Genomic DNA, 17,520 nt, shown 5'->3' with positions numbered 1-17,520 from the left:
GACAAGAGGTTGAGGCAGAAGACGATGAAGCATTGTGCTTCTGTTGCGGTGTTGTGCGTAGGTTTTCCATTGGGATGAATGGATGGACTGATAGGCTGAGACAATGAATAAGACGAATAGCTGAAAACTAGAAGCAAGACGTTGTAGCCAACGGCTCGCTCCTTTTGGCCAAACGTTGTATCTCAACTAGTGTTGTAATGTTATTTTATAACCCGAAAAAAACAGTAGTAAGGTGGGGATCAGCACAAGTTTCTTGGTTGGAACATTCCAGGAGGTTTCTTGATTGAAATATTCAAAATATTTAAAAGTTCCACCATCACAACTCCTTATCCAAACCTACCTTTCACTTTTGTCATGGGAAACGACGGAATGTGGATATGTGTTAGAGGTTTTATAATAAACAAATTTAATGTTGATTTTTCTTGGTTTATAATGGAACATTGTTACCGGGTAGTTTTTATCTTATATTATTTTATTAGTTTGGCTAGTTGGATATTGCAATGGTTTTTAGTCAAATCTATATTAATTTGTGTTTGATAAAAAAAATTGCAAGTATAACATTACACATTGACATATATGATTTCTTAAAAATAATTTAATTTATTTATGTTCAATTTGATTGGCTATCAAATTGAACATGTTATTGCTCTTTGCCTCTATTAATGTGCCCATTACTTCTATTAATTAAGGAGAAGTACATAGATCACATCAAAGTATAAGATGGTTATTTATGATACAATTTGTTTTGGGAAGGTGATAAAATTATTACTAATGAGTATAGTCATTTTATATTCTTATTTATAAAAATGATGACTAATTAATATAATCTAATAAAAAATATCTTATTTAAAATTACATATATAATTTTAAATGATTATATAAAATCACAAATGTAATTTTAAAATATTTATGAATGGAATGTGAGAGATATATTTTTATTTTTACGTTATATTTTCAAGGGGTAGAGGTCACTTAGGTTTTTGTGGGAACATATATGATAGATTTTACACTATTAATGAATGAATGATATTCAAAATAATAAGAGGTTTGTAATATGAATAAATATAAAAGTTCTCATATTCACAAACCAAAGTATAATACAAATTTATGATAACACCTCTATACCCAAGTCTAATAATAAGATTTTCATAAGACCATATCCAAAAACTATAAAAAACCAAATTTAAACTATTAATAATTATTTCTATGTTGCAATACAAATAATGTTAATTTACAAAATTTAATGATGCATTTAATTACAGTTTAAAATTAATTTAATTATAACATTAGATCTAAGGCTTTTGTAATCCATTATGTAGATACCAATCTTTCACATTAATAACATTTTAAAATTTAAAATTTTTGTATTTTTATTGTTTTCTACTTTAATTTAGCTATGTTTAAACTAAGTGGCATGGACTAGCTATTATGTAGCCCTTATTTAAATAGTAAATAGTAAATTGTAAATTGAATTTTATTTTTCTTTCATCATATAGGCAATAATGCAAGAAACAATGGTTAAGCAAGCAATAAATTCAATGTTACTTAAAAATGTTATTCATGGATGTTCATTCTTATTATTCCGGTCATAAACAAAGATATTACATTGAGTTTTTGGTCAAACCTATATTAATTTGGGTTTGACCAAAAAATTACAAATTTTTTTATAGTTAAACATTACAAATTAAAATTTAATATTTTTAAAAAATAATTTAATTTACTTTTCTTTAATTTAATGAGTTATTGAATTAAACATATTATTATTAATTACCTAATTTAATAAACCTTTACAATCCTAATGATATACTTATAATCATTTCATAAAATCTTATTTTATTAAATTTTTAATTACTATCCATTTAAAAAAATTACAATTTTTAATAACTATCCATCTTTGGAAAAATTTAATGATTCACCACAAACCTAACAACGTGCAGTGTTTAATGCCTTTATACCTTAATAAAAACTCAATCATCATAAATAATTAATTCATTTTAATATAATGCACCATGGCATCTTATCCAAGAGTAATAAGTCATGCAATCAAATAAGTCAATAAATCGTATTAAATTGCCCCAAAAAAATGACAAATTAATTAAACAATTTTTCTAGAAAGAAAATCTTTATATTATATTGAGGAGATATACAGACAAAATGATTAGGAGATCTGAAGGAGCGCCTTATGACACAAAAACAACATGTATCAACTTTCATGAGCAGCTTGCATGAAACAGTTTCAGAACTATAGGCAGAATCTTAAAAACATCTCTGAGAAACATCTGATAGAAAAATCGCCCATATGACTTAACCTGTATACGTGCACCTATGTCAGGAGATGGAAAAAGCAGACCCCATGGAGACGGATCAGTTGTCCGGGGAGAACAGAGCGGAGACAGATTGCAGGACAAAATCTGCAGAGAGTGTGGAGTCTTCAAAAATTAACCGATTTCGCCACCGCCATAGAGACCAGATGGTAATGGGGAGAATGGGGCGGAGGGATCTTTGACGCCCCCACCAGGTAAAGGCTGCATCCACAGAGATAAAACATAGGTGTTGAAAAGAGAAATAATTTGCAAGGACATACCAGATGTGTTGGGCAACAGAGCACTTGAAGAAGAGATGAAAATTTGTTTCCTCGTCCATCTTGCAGAGAGCACATCTACTGGGGCCATGCCAAGACCGCCGCCTCAAGGTGTCCCAGGTTAGGTTCTTGTTGAAAAGCACCAGCTAGGAGAACAAAATAATCTTGAGGGGGCAACGAATCTTCCACCAGAAGACTGGAAAGCGCCGCGATGCAGGAGCACAAACTGAAATGAGATCTGCATATATATCTTTTACAATAGCATGTGGAGCAAAGAAAGGGAGAGACCATGTAAGATGATCAGCAACGTTGGAGCGCAGAAGACCACCCCGCTGGAGAGAGTTTGAGAGGTCAGACCAGAGGGGGATGAGGTCGAGAGGGAGGTTGATATCATCAGCGTCCCGGAGCACAGGCTGGGGGCCATCCCATTCCTTTATGATTCGATCCCATGTATATAAGCCCGATCTTCGAAGGAAGAAAAGTAGAGGTGGGGGAAACTGCATAGTTCCCTTGAAGCCAACAAAGGAGTCTAGCCCAGTGTAAATCTTGCTGCCTGTGTGGATATTCCATTTCAGATTGCTGAGGAAATATCGTTGGATCCTTCGAAAACTTGACCAGATAGCAGAGCCTCGTTTGGTGCCAATAGAGTCGAACCTGAACCAGTAATCAATTCCCCTGCCTTTAAGGTATTTCTGCCTGACGATATCACTCCAAAGGTTGGATCCATAAATACCCCTCCACAATGATTTGCAGATTAGTGCTGTGCCAAAAATTTTAATATTCAGAATGCCCCATCCGTCATAGTTTTTCGGTACAGAGAGAGTCGAGCTTGGAAAGATGGATTTTATAGCGTTCAGCTTTCGCGCCCCAAATGAAACAGGAAATAATTCTGTTTATAGAAAGTATAATGCATGGCGGGAGAAGGAAGAGATGTCCCCAGAAGACAGAGAGCTGAGTGAGGACAGATTTAACAAGGACCACCCTGCCTCCCAAGGAGAGGGTGCAGAAGCTCCAATCGGCAAGCTTCTTGTGGAAGCGGTCAACGATCCAGCGCCAATCCTCCGACTTGTAGGAGCGACACTTCAATCTGAACCCAAGATACTTTATGACCTCTGAAAGCGGCAAATGTGTAATGTCGAAGATCTGAGAAATCTGGGGGATAAGGAGGTCATCAGCATCATTATAGTATAGAAATGACTTTGCTTTGTTCATGGCCATTCTCGTTGCCTTGTGAAAACGATCCAGGATGGACTTGATGCAAATCTAGGTGGCCATAGAGAGCATAGCAAAGATGAGAACGTCGTCCACGAAGACTCTGTGGGACATCTTGATGTTCTTGCAGATTTTAATAGGAGTAAATTGTTTCAAGGCCACCGCGCGATTGATGTGGAGGCTCATGGCGTCGATTGCAAGAATAAAGAGGAGGGGGGACAAGGGGCAGCCTTGTCGAAGGCCCCTCTCAGCCTTGAAAAAATGTGAAGGCTGTCCATTGACCAGGATAGCATAGTTAACGTTATCAATACATCCCATAATCCAGCGAATGACTACAGGAAAAAGCCCAATCTTGGCGAGAAGACATTGAAGGAATGCCCAGTCGATGACATCGAATGCCCGCTGAAGGTCGATTTTTAGGATGGCGGCATTGGTGTTATTTACAGCAATGGAGTGTAGGCATTCTTGATATGCTTCTGTATATGGAGAAGAGCAACTATTTTATACGAAAAAAGGACTATTTTATACTTAAAAAAATAGTCTCAAGCCTTAATCATCACCGTGATTTGAAAAAAATTAATGAAGCTGAGTACATCAAATTGCGAGGATAATTCAGCGAATTAGTGGCTCTTGAATTGTGTGTCACTACGCCAACAAAGAAAAGGACTAACGTGCATGGGTTATTTATGTTTGAAATTTGCGAGATATTTTGTGATACCATAAATTTAAATTATAAAATGTATATATTTTAAGAGTTTTAAATTTTTTTTTAATTACAGTCATTTATTTAAATGATAGCTGAATTTATTTAAGTAGTTAAAAATATATTTTAAATAATTAAAAATTCAGATGGAAAAAATATGTTAGCTAATTTTAAGAAAACGAATCAAAATGTAAAAAGTGAAACAGTATCACTATAAAATAATTATAATAAATAATAATTCAGTATAATTAATTATTATAGTGTTTAATAATTTATTTAATTAATTTAACATAATTTTTAAAAAGTTGTTTAATTATTTAATGTTTTGATTTTTTTACTCAAAATTGAAGATACAATTTTGGTAGAGATTATGATTTTTTATTATTTAAAATAAATTTCTAAATACATAAATATACTCAATACTCTAAGACATTTTTGAAGCACTATACTAGTGTAGATGATGCAATTAAAACTTACAATTCCAACAATTACTTTGAACAAATTTAATAAAAAAATATACCAAAAAAATAAATGTATCTTGTATTTCATCAATAAATTTATGTTGTATTTCATTCAAGGTGGCTTCCTAAGCAAGCATGTCTCCATTTATTGCTTAACCCTACGAAAGTACACATCGTTGCGATTGTAGTCCACACATTTTAATGTGTCACATATTTTTATATTTTGGTAAATCATATACAAAATTCATAAATATGTTTGATAATGTAGTTTCAACAATTAAATAATTTAAATTTTACAAAATAATTTTTAATATAATTCTAATCATCTATTTTTTTATTATAAAATATATTTTTAACAATCATAATATTATAATAATTTAATAATGATATTTTCATGAAAAAAAGACTTAATAATAATAATTAATATAATAATAATTAATGTAATTATATAATTTTAATAACTTATTTTAATAATATATTTTTAATATAATATAATATTGTTTATTTTTATTGTGTTAAAGCTATATTAATATAACTTTTAATATTTTTAAATTTAATATAATTAAATTTAAAGTTTTATTAGGTTCTATTTTGCATAAAAATAAAGATTTTTTCAAAATCTTAACATAATCAATTCTACTTTTATTGATGAGGTTTATGTAGCATAAATCAATGGGGTCATAACTATAGTATAACATGGTTAACAAGTTCAATCATATTCAACCATGGTTATTCATGGTTCACATGAGAAACACAATCAACGTCAGTCAACATGGTCAACCATATACATCTATAGTTACATGTCGGCACCGATTGTCAAACAAGCCCAATAATGGTCAAACAATACAATGGTCAATCCACCTCAATAATGGTCAATCAAACTCAACAATGTTCAACCATTATCAACTATAGTCAATATTGTCAACCATATTTGTCTATAGTTAAACATTAACAACTATACTCAACCACATTAGCCCATAGTCACCCATGGCCAACCATGTTCATCCATAATCAACCATGGTTGACCATAATTAACCATGGTCAAATAAACTCAATCATGGTCAATCATGGGCAATAACACAACCATATTCATCCATCCTTAAACCACCTCAACAATGGTTAACCATGGACACAATGCTCCTCCACGGTTATCATGGACAACCATATTCATATATAATTAAATATTGACAACAATGAATAACCGAGAGACTTTTAAATCATAAATGACTAATTTACATCTATTTTTTATAAATAGTTGAAAACCTTTTAGACAACTTCTCAAAACCATTATAGATGATATACATATTATAAGTTTATCAATATGTCACATACTAAAACTAAATCTTGTTTTTTACTTTATTCAGCTATGTTTAAACTAAGCGGCAGGGAGTAGCTACCATGTAGAACCTATTTATAATGAAACACGATTCACTGAATGTTTTTTATTTCTTAAAACACAATTCACTATATTTACGCCGTAAGGCGTTCCCCTCTGAAATCAACTTTGCTCTCTGCCTACGTGTCATTACTTTTCACCCTTGGATGATATGTTAGACGATTGAGCCATCTTGATTCGTTGGATTATGTTGAGGTCGCTGCAACACCTTAACTGCCTGAGCAGCGCATCCGCTTCGTCTCCTTGGGTACTGTATCGACGGCGGGGAGAAGATGCTCGTGTACGAGTATATGCCCCAGGGGCTGCTGAGTCTGCATCTGTTTGAATGGGCGGCGGCTAGGCTGAGGCCGCTAGAATGGAAACAGAGGCTTAGCATTGCCCTGGATGTTGCCCGATGAAAGACTTCTAATGGAAAATCGTTTAATTAAAGAAGCAATGACGATTGACGAACTGTAGCTGTTGCCATTGTGGAGGACCTGCGATGCTCACGGAGATGTCTTTGGAAGACCAAGAACTGCGGTTGGAGAACATCAGATTAAAACATGAGGTTTGCTTCCACTGCCATTTAAACATAGTTTAGCTTTAACTCTGAGAAATTAATATTGAAGGGAATTTTCCAAATGAAATCGGTGCATTTCATGTTCGAAACGGTTTCATACATTTATTAAAACTAAGCAAACCCTTATTTTTTGTTTCAGGGTATTGGTTTGAAGTTAAGCTAGGATTTTTAAACTTATATTTGTCATTTAGTTCTTCCTTTCAGTAGTAATTATTTGTTTTTCTTTCTACTGAAATGAAATTAATCCTGCTAATGCACGAATTGGTAAGCAGAAAACTCAGAGATTGTGGAAAACTGCCTTCTCCCAACTGGTTTTGGAATGATTTTTCTTGTCGGAAGTGGGCTATATGTTTATGACCGTTTTTAACGATTTGTAATTACTAACTATATGATTGAAAGACCGTGGTGTTGATTTTTGGTTTGTAAGTGGCCCAATTTGACATTCATGGAAGCGTTCTATCAAATATTAAATTCTTAAAATAATTATACTGTGTTGGTGGGTTATAGAATATTATTTTCTGACAGAAATAATCGTATGTTTCTTTTCCCGATTGTGCAGTTGCAGAGAGTTGCTGCGATTGTAGAAAATCTGCCTGGAGCATCACTTTCCCCTGTACACGATACTTCTCTGAGCCTGGCAACTGGTAGTGCTGGTGTCATCAATCGTGTAAATCCTGCTTTCAATTCCCTGGACGGGCTTTCCACTGTCGATGGTGCAGGCCGACACGGATCAAGTCCAAGTGGGATCGACAAATCATCCGCAAAAGAACTAGCCGTGGCATCCATGAATGAACTCATCAGAATGGCTGGAATGCAACAACCTTTCTGGATCAAAATTCCTCACGATGGGATAAAGGAAACGCTCAACCATGATGAATATTTTCGCCAATTCCCGACGGCCAATGGTCCGAAACCGCTGGGATACCGAACTGAGGGAAGCAGAGGTGTTGCCACCGTGCTTATGAATAGCATGGATCTGGTGGAGATACTTATGAATTCGGTATGTAAGCAAACAACCACTGATTGTACCACCACCATTTCATCTTCTTGCCTACTTGATCGATTTCTAACTACTGCTACTCTATACACGGTTGAACTAACTAACTGAACTTTCGTATACAATTCAGAACCGTTATTCGGAAATGTTCGCATCAATTGTTTCCAGAGCCACGACCTTGGAGGTCTTATGCGATGGTGTAGGGGATACCATGAACGGCAAACTCCAACTGGTATGTTAATCTTTTATTCAGATCTGAGTATTATTACAGAGGGAAGTGAAATGCTCTAAAATACCTAATCAGATTAGGCCTCATTATTGTTGAAAGTATAATTTCAACTGTGCGACAGCTGAGGCATGCGGCAGCCTAAGGACAATAATCCGGGCGTATCGGCAAAGTCGAAATGAAATGGCCGATATCGCATATCGGCAAGTCGGCATATCGGCAAAATGAAGTGAAGGCATTATAAAGGAGCCTTTGTGTTTTGCGATAAGCGAACATCGATATCGCATCGGCAAAGTCAAAGTGAAGGAGTTATGAGGAAGCTCTTGTGTTTGCGATGAGCGATCGCCGATATCGCATCGGCACATCGCTATCGGCAATGTCATAGAGTTGAAGTCTTTGACATGAGTAAAGTTGCGATGCGATGGAGTGGACCCGATGGCTTCCCAAAACCAAATCGCATAATGTTTGAAATTCACCCGACGGCAAATATTAAATGTTGCGTGGAGTAAATCTAAGTTTTGATTGACCATACGTCTTGATGAAATGTCATAGTGGTAGGTAGAATATTAAAGTTTTACATAGAGTTGGTAAGTTTTTTTTATGAGAAGGTATGGGCGAATGTACTTATTACATAAATTCTGTATGGGATAGGTGATGTAATTTATTACTGTGTTGACTTGTGTTTTTTATGTATGGCACACGGGAGGTTTTAGTGTGAGTTCACAGTAGAGTAAAATTAGAGTGGTGAAGCGAAAACCATGTGTTGTATTTCATACACAGCAGTGTGAAAAATGTGAAGAACCAGAGGGTGAATGCACAGCAGTGCACAAATGTATTTGGTAATGTTTTGTAAGGAATTGTAAAACAGAGGAATAGCAAAAACCATGTGTGGTTTTGCATAAAGGAAATGGTGGAGCGTGAAATTTTGTAAGCCTGTGTGAATTTTGTTTTACAGCAGTAAGCTCATGTAAACGTTTGTTACAACAGTAAGTTATTTTTCACAGCAGTGAATATAAAAAGGATTTTACAGTGGTAAATCTTTGTATCAATTTTTAATGAATAGAAAGTTTTAATGGTGGTGAATTACTCTGTTTTCTCTGTGAATTTTTTTTTTGAGTCTTCCTGTGCACAAAAGATCCTGGAGTAAAGTAAAAACAGAGCATTACCTCTGTGTGTTTGAATATTTGGTTTTTGGTATTTTCCCCATTTAAAAAGAAAAATACCCAACAATTATTTAATTCAAGGATATTAGATTAAAAACATTTTAACTTTGAATTGGAAAATCAAGTATTTTCTCATTATTTAAGTCCAGGATTTTAGATTAAAAACGCTTTAGCTTTGAATTAGAAATTTAAATATTTTTACTTTTCTAAAGCTTAGTAATGGTCTCTAGAATAGTTTATTTGTGAAGCGAATTATACATATTTCTTTATCGATGCAGAAGGTAGAATCTCATTAGATATACTGAATGTCATAACAGATGTATATGGAGCTCCATGCTCTCTCACCGCTTGGTCCGCTTAGAGAATTGTATTTCTTAAGGTTCTGCCAGCAGCTTGGTGCAGTAGTATGGACCGTCGTAGATGTTTCTGCAGACAGTTTAGTGGAGAACTCAATTCCGGTGAATTGCAAGAGGCAACCATCGGGATTAATAATTCAAGACCTCTCTGGCAATTGTTCAAATGTAATTGCTCATAACAATTATTCCATGTTATCGAATTAATATCCATGGTTCCTTGCCTACAGGTTTTCATTGCTGACTGACTCATTAACTGTTTATAACAGGTTACCTAGGTAGAGCACATCGATTATGACCATAGAGGTGTGGACTCCGTGTATCATTCTGTGGTCAGCTCCGGATTGGCGTTTGGATCTAGCGTTGGCTCTCAGCACTGCAGCACCAATGCCAACGTCTAGCTCTCATGGAAGTAAATGCAGATACGACTGGTAAACCTTGTTACCTATCAACCTTATATTCCATTACTATGAATCTATTTTCATCCAAAAATATTTACGCCGTAAGGCGTTCCCCTCTAAAATCAACTTTGCTCTCTGCCTACGTGTCATTACTTTGCACCATTAGATGATATGTTAGACGATTGAGCCATCTTGAGTCGTTGGATTATGTTGAGGTCGCTGCAACACCTTAACTGCCTGAGCAGCGCATCGGCTTCGTCTCCTTGGGTACTGTATCGACGGCGTGGAGAAGATGCTCGTGTACGAGTATATGCCCCAGGGGCTGTTGAGTCTGCATCTGTTTGAATGGGCGGCGGCCGGGCTGAGACCGCTAGAATGGAAACAGAGGCTTAGCATTGCCCTCGATGTCGCCCGCGGAGTTGAGTACCTGCACAGCCTTGCACAGATGAGCTTCATTCACAGAGATCTGAAGCCCTCTAATAGCCTTCTGGGCAACGACATGAGGGCCAAGGTCTCGGATTTCGAGTTGGTCAAGCTAGCCCCCGATGGAAAGTTTTCTATTGAAACCAGGCTCGCCGGCACTTTTGGTTATCTGCCCCTGAATACGCAGGTACTCATGGAATCACTCCATTTCATTCCATTGCCCTCGATGTCGCACGCGGAGTTGAGTACCTACACAGCCTTGCATAGACGAGCTTCATTCACAGAGATCTGAAGCCCTCTAATATCCTTTTGGGCGACGACATGAGGGCCAAGGTCTCGGATTTCGAGTTGGTCAAGCTGGCCTCTGATGGAAAGTTTTCTGTTGAAACCAGGCTGGCCGACACTTTTGGTTATCTGGCCCCTGAATACGCAGGTACGCATGGAATCACTCCATTTCATTCCATTGCCCTCGATGTCGCCCACGGAGTTGAGTACTTGCACAGCCTTGCACAGACGAGCTTCATTCACAGAGATCTGAAGCCCTCTAATATTCTTCTGGGCGACGACATGAGGGCCAAGGTCTCGGATTTCGAGTTGGTCAAGCTGGCCCCTAATGGAAAGTTTTTTGTTGAAACCAGGCTGGTCGGTACTTTTGGTTATCTGGCCCCTGAATACGCAGGTAAGCATGGAATCACTCCATTTCATTCCATCAATCTAGCTTTGTTGGAATTCAGTAGCTTTGTTTTGTTTCATTCCATCAATTTAGGTTTGTTGGAATTCACTAGCTTTGATTTGTTTGAATTCATTAACTTAATGGTGCTAGGAAACCCTTCGGAAGGATGGTTTCCCACATTCATGGATGGTATATTTAACCTTTAGACATGCTAGACCCATTGGCATTGGCATAGGCAATAGACTAGTGCACCTTACCTCACCTCTAAGGGGATTCAGATTTCTCAAGTGAGATTCAGACTTAGATTCAAACTTGACACCTAGTGGTATGGAGCTCATGAACCGTAACCCCAACTCTCATGGTTGCAATAGAACCGACAACCTGATTAAGAGACGTGTTTCTTATACCATCCTTATATGAATCTGCATTATTGAAGTGAAGTTAAACAACCTTATGAATCTGCATTATTGAAGTAAAGTACATAGCTTGAATAAATAGGAACAATGTTTTGTACCATGCTTGTCCTCATTCCTGCCCTTTGTATATCTCTGTGAGAGAAAAAGAATCCCAACTTCGCATGATCACAGTAAAGCCCACAACCTGAATAAAAGACCTGTTTCTTGTACCGTTCTTTCATAAATCTGCATTATTGCAGTAAAGCCCACAACTTGAAAAAAGTGCATATTTCTTGTACCATCCGTGCCCTCATTCCTTTTTATTTTATTGTTGGATCTGTAAGTAAAAAGGAACCCCAACTCCACATTACTGCAGTAAAGCCCACAACTTGAATAAAAGACCTGCTTCTTGTACCATTTGTCCTTAATTCTCTCTTGTTTTTTGATGCATGGTGAGTTGTAAACCTCAACTCTGCATTATTGCAGTAAAGCCCACAGCCTGAATAACTTAATAAGACACCTGTTTCTTGTACCATTTATGTCTTCATTTCTCTCATTTTTAGATTTATGAAACCCAACTCCACATGATCTCGGTAGGGTTCACAAACTGAATAAGAGACTGTTTCTTACACCACCATTGTCATTTAACATGTGGTCATGGTCATCAAACTCAACTAAATAATACACAAGATCAAGGATTTATGCCTCCAGGGTTTGAATGTGGGTCATTATTGTGGCTACGAGGGTTGCTTCTTATTCGTTTAGTTCTTGAGATGCACTGACCCACCTTGTAGTGTAAGGGTTGCCCTTTTGCATTTTACATATCTGCACTAAACGTGAATAGTTTGAATGTATCTGTCTATCTTTCTACTTTGAATATCCAATCAGATAATGATATCAATACTTGAAAATTGTGGAAGACTATCTTCTGCGTTTGGTCTGTTTATTGTGCGTCCTTTGACTGTATTTGGAATTTGTGAACGAATATATTGTGCATTGGCTCCAACGAGTAGAGCTTTGACGAAATAATGTCACTGATGTTCATTAATTTCAGTTTGTATATTCAAATTTGAGACAACTTACATGCCACATAGTTTCAATTTCAACATTTTCCTTCTTTTGAATCTCGTTTCATTGAAGATGTTTGTTTGTTATTTTATATTATATTGAACAAAAATAAATGCTAATTTTTTTTAATGGTTAAAAAATCAAGGCCAGTATGTATTTATATTAATTTATTTTCACGAATTTTTTTGGTATTTTTTTCTGAATAGCAAGTGGTTTTTTTTTCCTTTATCAATCTATCCACAGATTTCTCCCACCTGGAATAGTGTACAGAGTTATCCCACCCTAAACTGCAATAACATATGTGTGCAGCTATTTGCAAATTAGCAATGGAATTAAGAATTCTGGCAAATTCATGGAATTTGATTTAGAAATATAAAAATTTATTAGAAATATTTAAAAATGGTATTAGAGAGTTGATTTTTATCTACTATTACACAAATCTGCACCCTCTAGCACAAAATCCTTACAAGGTACTGAGCTTAAGTGTAACATGGAAGAGTTGTCATTATCACCTAGAGATATACTTCCTTTCTGTTAAGTTTAGCCGAACTGAACTTCTATACGTATGCAAAATGTGAAATGTATATGGTTTATAACATATCATCCGTGAACAAAAGATTTATCAGGCCAGAAACTGGTTTTGGTGTGCAAGTCCCTGGCTAATGTCATAGTATCCTTCCTCACTTTGTTACTAACATTGTAAACGATTTCAGTGCCATGCCACATGGGCGATCTTTGGTTTGTGGCTGTTTTCTATGTGATATTTTAGGTGATCTTACTGCAGTGGCATAACTGGATGTCCCTATTTTTGGATTATTGTGTGTATCTTAACATTGTTGTTGGGATTATTTCTCTGAAGAATTTTCAACTTCAAAAGAAGTCAAAATGACACAAGTATTTTTTGTTTTGGGAATTCTCCAACATTTGTACCTCACTCTGCTGCAGTGGGATTAAAATCCTGGTTATTCTGTTAAGAAACGTTAGGTGTTTATCAGGAGAAATAAAATGCCAGATATAAACTTGAATGTGTCTTATTTTTTATATTTCATCAAACAAACATCAATTCATTTGAATTTGTAATACCTGAAGAGGGGCTAAAAGGTTAAAGGGATGCAAACCTCAATGAGATTTGAGACAGAAGCTGGACTTTTCTTCATGACCATAGCCAGACTAACAAATTATGTATGTTTTATATAGGAAACTGTTGTAACTAAGGTTTACTGGGGTGATCCAAGGGAAAAAATCTATGATGCAATTGAATATATTAAGGTGGACTGCTTAGTCATGGACAGCGGAGGCCTCGGACTCATCAAAACGTATTCTCTCTCTGTGTGATCACCTAAGTCACTTTGGTATTGTCTTCTTCTGATGGTTTGGCTTTCATGTCTGCAGAGTTTTACTTGGGAGTGTGAGCAATTATGTTGTGTCCAATGCATCTTTCCCAGTGACAGTAGTCAAAGGGACATATAAACCATCAAGGAATGGATGGATTCAGGGTTTATTGACATATAAACCAACCATAATGGAATGGATTTAGGGTTTATTGTTATTGTTGATGTTTTTATTCAATTGGAGTAGCATGGGTGGATTCAGGGTTTATTGTTCTTGCTGATGCTTTATTCAATTGTAGTATTGTTATTCTTTATTTATTCAGTTGTAATAATGTGGAGGTTTTACTGATTGTTCACTGTGCTATAGCTCTGGTTTCACTGCTAAAGGTAGCCTAGTATGGTAGTATGTATGGTTGGCTGGGTTGTGATCATGGTGTATCATGCCTTCTAATATCTATGAGAATTTTGATGTTATTTGCTTTATGTGAACTAACTTTAGAAGATGGAGGAACCAAAATACCTTTTTGTAGCTGATTGCTTTTTACTATAAAGGAAATTTGAGTTTCATCAACATTGACTTCATTAGAGTTGTTCTGATACTCAGCAACGAATGTGGCAGGTTATATTCCTTTATGATGATTGGTTGGTTTATTATTTTACATTTCCTCCATGTTATATGTGTCCTTTCCCATTGAAATATTTAACAAGTCCCCATATCTATATTATTCTTTAGTTCTTGTTGAATAGGGTCATCGTGAGTTTCTTCTATCTTTATTTTTGCAGTTAACGCGGACAAATTTTTTTGACCTTCTGGCAGGTGTTGGACACAAACATCAGTTCTAGTGGCATCTGGAATGCCATAAACTTCCTGACAATTTTCACGTGTTCTCACATTAATAGGAAGTAAACCATATAGAATTTAGGTCATTCTGTCAAGAAACGTTATTCTGTCAGCAAACCTTCTAAAATCCTGGTTATTCTGTTAAGAAACGTTAGGTGTTTATCAGGAGAAATAAAATGCCAGATATAAACTTGAATGTGTCTTATTTTTATATTTCATCAAACTAACATCAATTCATTTGAATTTGTCATACCTGAAGAGGGGCTAAAAGGTTAAAGGGATGCAGACCTCAATGAGATTTGAGACAGAAGCTAGACTTTTCTTCATGACAATAGCCAGACTAACAAATTATGTATGTTTTATATAGGCAACTGTTGTAACTAAGGTTTACTGGGGTGATCCAAGGGAAAAAATCTGTGATGCAATTGAAGATCTTAAGGTGGACTGCTTAGTCATGGGTAGCAGAGGCCTCGTACTCATCAAAAGGTATTCTCTCTCTGTGTGATCACCTAAGTCACTTTGGTATCGTCTTCTTCTGATGGTTTGGCTTTCATTTTCTGCAGAGTTTTACTTGGGAGCGTGAGCAATTATGTTGTGTCCAATGCATCTTGCCCAATGACAGTAGTCAAAGGGACATATAAACCATAAAGGAATGGATGGATTCAGGGTTTATTGACATATAAACCAACCATAATGGAATGGATTTAGGGTTTATTGTTATTGCTGATGCTTTTATTCAATTGGAGTAGCATGGGTGGATTCAGGGTGTATTGTTCTTGTTGATGCTTTATTCAATTGTAGTATTGTTATTGTTTATTTATTCAGTTGGAATAATGTGGAGGTTTTACTGATTGTTCACTGTGCTATAGCTCTGGTTTAACTGCTAAAGGTAGCCTGGTATGGCAGTATGTATAGTTGGCTGGGTTGTGATCATGGTGTATCATGCCTTCTAATATCTATGAGAATTTTGATGTTATTTGCTTTATGTCCAGTGAAGCAGTTGTGAATGTTTTATTTAAATTTTCATACTTTGGAATGTTTTATTTATGAATTAAAATTTTATGTGGATTATGAAAGGATTCATGACTGACTTGATAAAAGGTCAAAAATGAAATTTGATTCAGATGGTATTTGGTATTTGGTTTTACTTATGCCCAGGGGGAGATGTACTCCAGTCAATATATCAAAAAGGGAATAATGGAAATATATAATATATATATGGTTTATAGAATTAAAATTTATATTTTATTTAAAAGAATTTTACTTATGAAGAAAAGTTTTGGAGATTTAAATTGTTAAATAAATAATTTAAATAAATTAAATTTAATGATTTTATTATGAATTTCTCTGAGTGGACTTAATGGTTAATGGTTAAGAGTATGTATTTCTTCTCAAAAGGTCACGTGTTCAAAACCAGAGGGGCAGAGTGAGCATGTATGTTTTGGTAGACTTAGCAGTCAAATCATTGCGCCTGGTTCTAGAATTGAGGTTTTGGTAGACTTAGACTTAGCAGTAAAATTGTTGCGCCCAGTTCTAGAATCAATGTTTTGGTAGACTTAGCATGGTAGACTTAGTAGTTTCTAGGATCGGACTTAGCAGTCAAATCGCTGTGCCCGGTTCTAGAATCGGGAACGACCCCTTGTTCTGTGGCCAAATTTGAAAGAGTAATAAGTTGGTTCAATTCCCAGTTCTAGAATCGGGAACGACGACTTGTCTTGTGGCCACATTTGAAAGAGTACTAAGTTGGTTTAATTCCCGGTCAAGTGATATATTAAACTTGATAAAAATGTAAGGAGTTGTCTTTATCACGACTTTTTGGACTTTCCGGTGCTGGAATCTGGTGGAAAAATTTGAGGTGAAATCTTGATTTGTGTTATTTAAGCTAGTTTTTTCATTGTATATATGAATTCAGTACGCTGGAAAACCCCTTGGGAACTTCGATTGCACAGGATTACCATCAAACTTGTGATTTCAATTCCAAAATATAATCTAACTAAACTATATATATTGAAATTATGTAATTGAAAAAACTTATGAAATTAGAATCAGTGACAACCACTTGTCCTGTGGCCAAGTTTTAAAGAGTACTAGGTTGAGAAGAGCCCGTTTGTCGTTTTCATTGTTGAATTTACTATGGCACCATAGCCCACATTTGGATTAGAATAAATATGTTGGCACCGTTTGTCCGTCCTATTTCATGTTCATCAATATACTGGGGAATGGAGTAATAAATGTGACCCATAAATGTGTTTTTGGGGATATAATTTCTTTTATTTTATTTTTAGCCCTTTGTCATCTTTGCTTTTTATCAATGAATTTCTTTGTAACATGCTAAGAGGATAAGGCCAAAAAAAACATCACTTCAATATTTTTTTATTAAAAATATTGAAATATCACATTTGGTTATAGATGATAATGTGTATATTTTATTTTTAGAATGCTAAGATAGAGCATGAGCGTCATTTTATATTATTAAAAATATTGAAATGTCACATTTGGTTATAAATGATAATGTGTATATTTTATTTTTAGAAAGCTAAGATAGAGCATGAGGGTCATTTTATATTTTTGAGTTCTTAATGGTGTACTATATACTCAATGATAATGTGTATATGTAATTTAAAGTGAATTTCTAAATGATTATTATTGATTATATTGTAGTGTATTAGTTTAAAATTTAAAAATAAAATAGGTGTAGAAGTTTATTTTATATAATCAATGATAACTGATATATTTA

General features: G+C 35.3%; 1 protein-coding gene across 1 annotated transcript; it reads left to right on the top strand.

Annotated features, from left to right (window-relative positions):
• Positions 1–6,716: 6,716 nt before the first annotated feature.
• On the top strand, positions 6,717–9,929 carry LOC149266091 (homeobox-leucine zipper protein MERISTEM L1-like). The gene is made up of 5 exons (XM_089407147.1): positions 6,717–6,900; positions 7,472–7,912; positions 8,040–8,141; positions 9,616–9,819; positions 9,921–9,929. The coding sequence occupies exons 1-5, from the start codon at positions 6,835–6,837 to the stop codon at positions 9,927–9,929; spliced, it is 822 nt and encodes a 273-aa protein (XP_089263273.1). The 5' UTR covers positions 6,717–6,834.
• The last annotated feature ends 7,591 nt before the right edge of the window (positions 9,930–17,520 follow it).

Source organism: Pinus tabuliformis, chromosome 6 (assembly GCF_031772625.1).
Source record: "Pinus tabuliformis cultivar Carrire ecotype Pingquan chromosome 6, CPIR1, whole genome shotgun sequence".
Taxonomy (NCBI): Eukaryota; Viridiplantae; Streptophyta; class Pinopsida; order Pinales; family Pinaceae; genus Pinus; species Pinus tabuliformis.
The sequence above is the reverse complement of the archived record's forward strand: the minus strand, read 5'-3'. Positions and strand labels throughout refer to the sequence as shown.

Coding starts and splice junctions, on each gene's coding strand:
- LOC149266091 (XM_089407147.1), top strand. CDS start 6,835: ATGCTCACGGAGATGTCTTTGGAAGACCAAGAACTGCGGTTGGAGAAC. Junction 7,913..8,039: donor TGGAGATACTTATGAATTCG/GTATGTAAGCAA, acceptor TATACAATTCAG/AACCGTTATTCGGAAATGTT. Junction 8,142..9,615: donor TGAACGGCAAACTCCAACTG/GTATGTTAATCT, acceptor ATGTCATAACAG/ATGTATATGGAGCTCCATGC.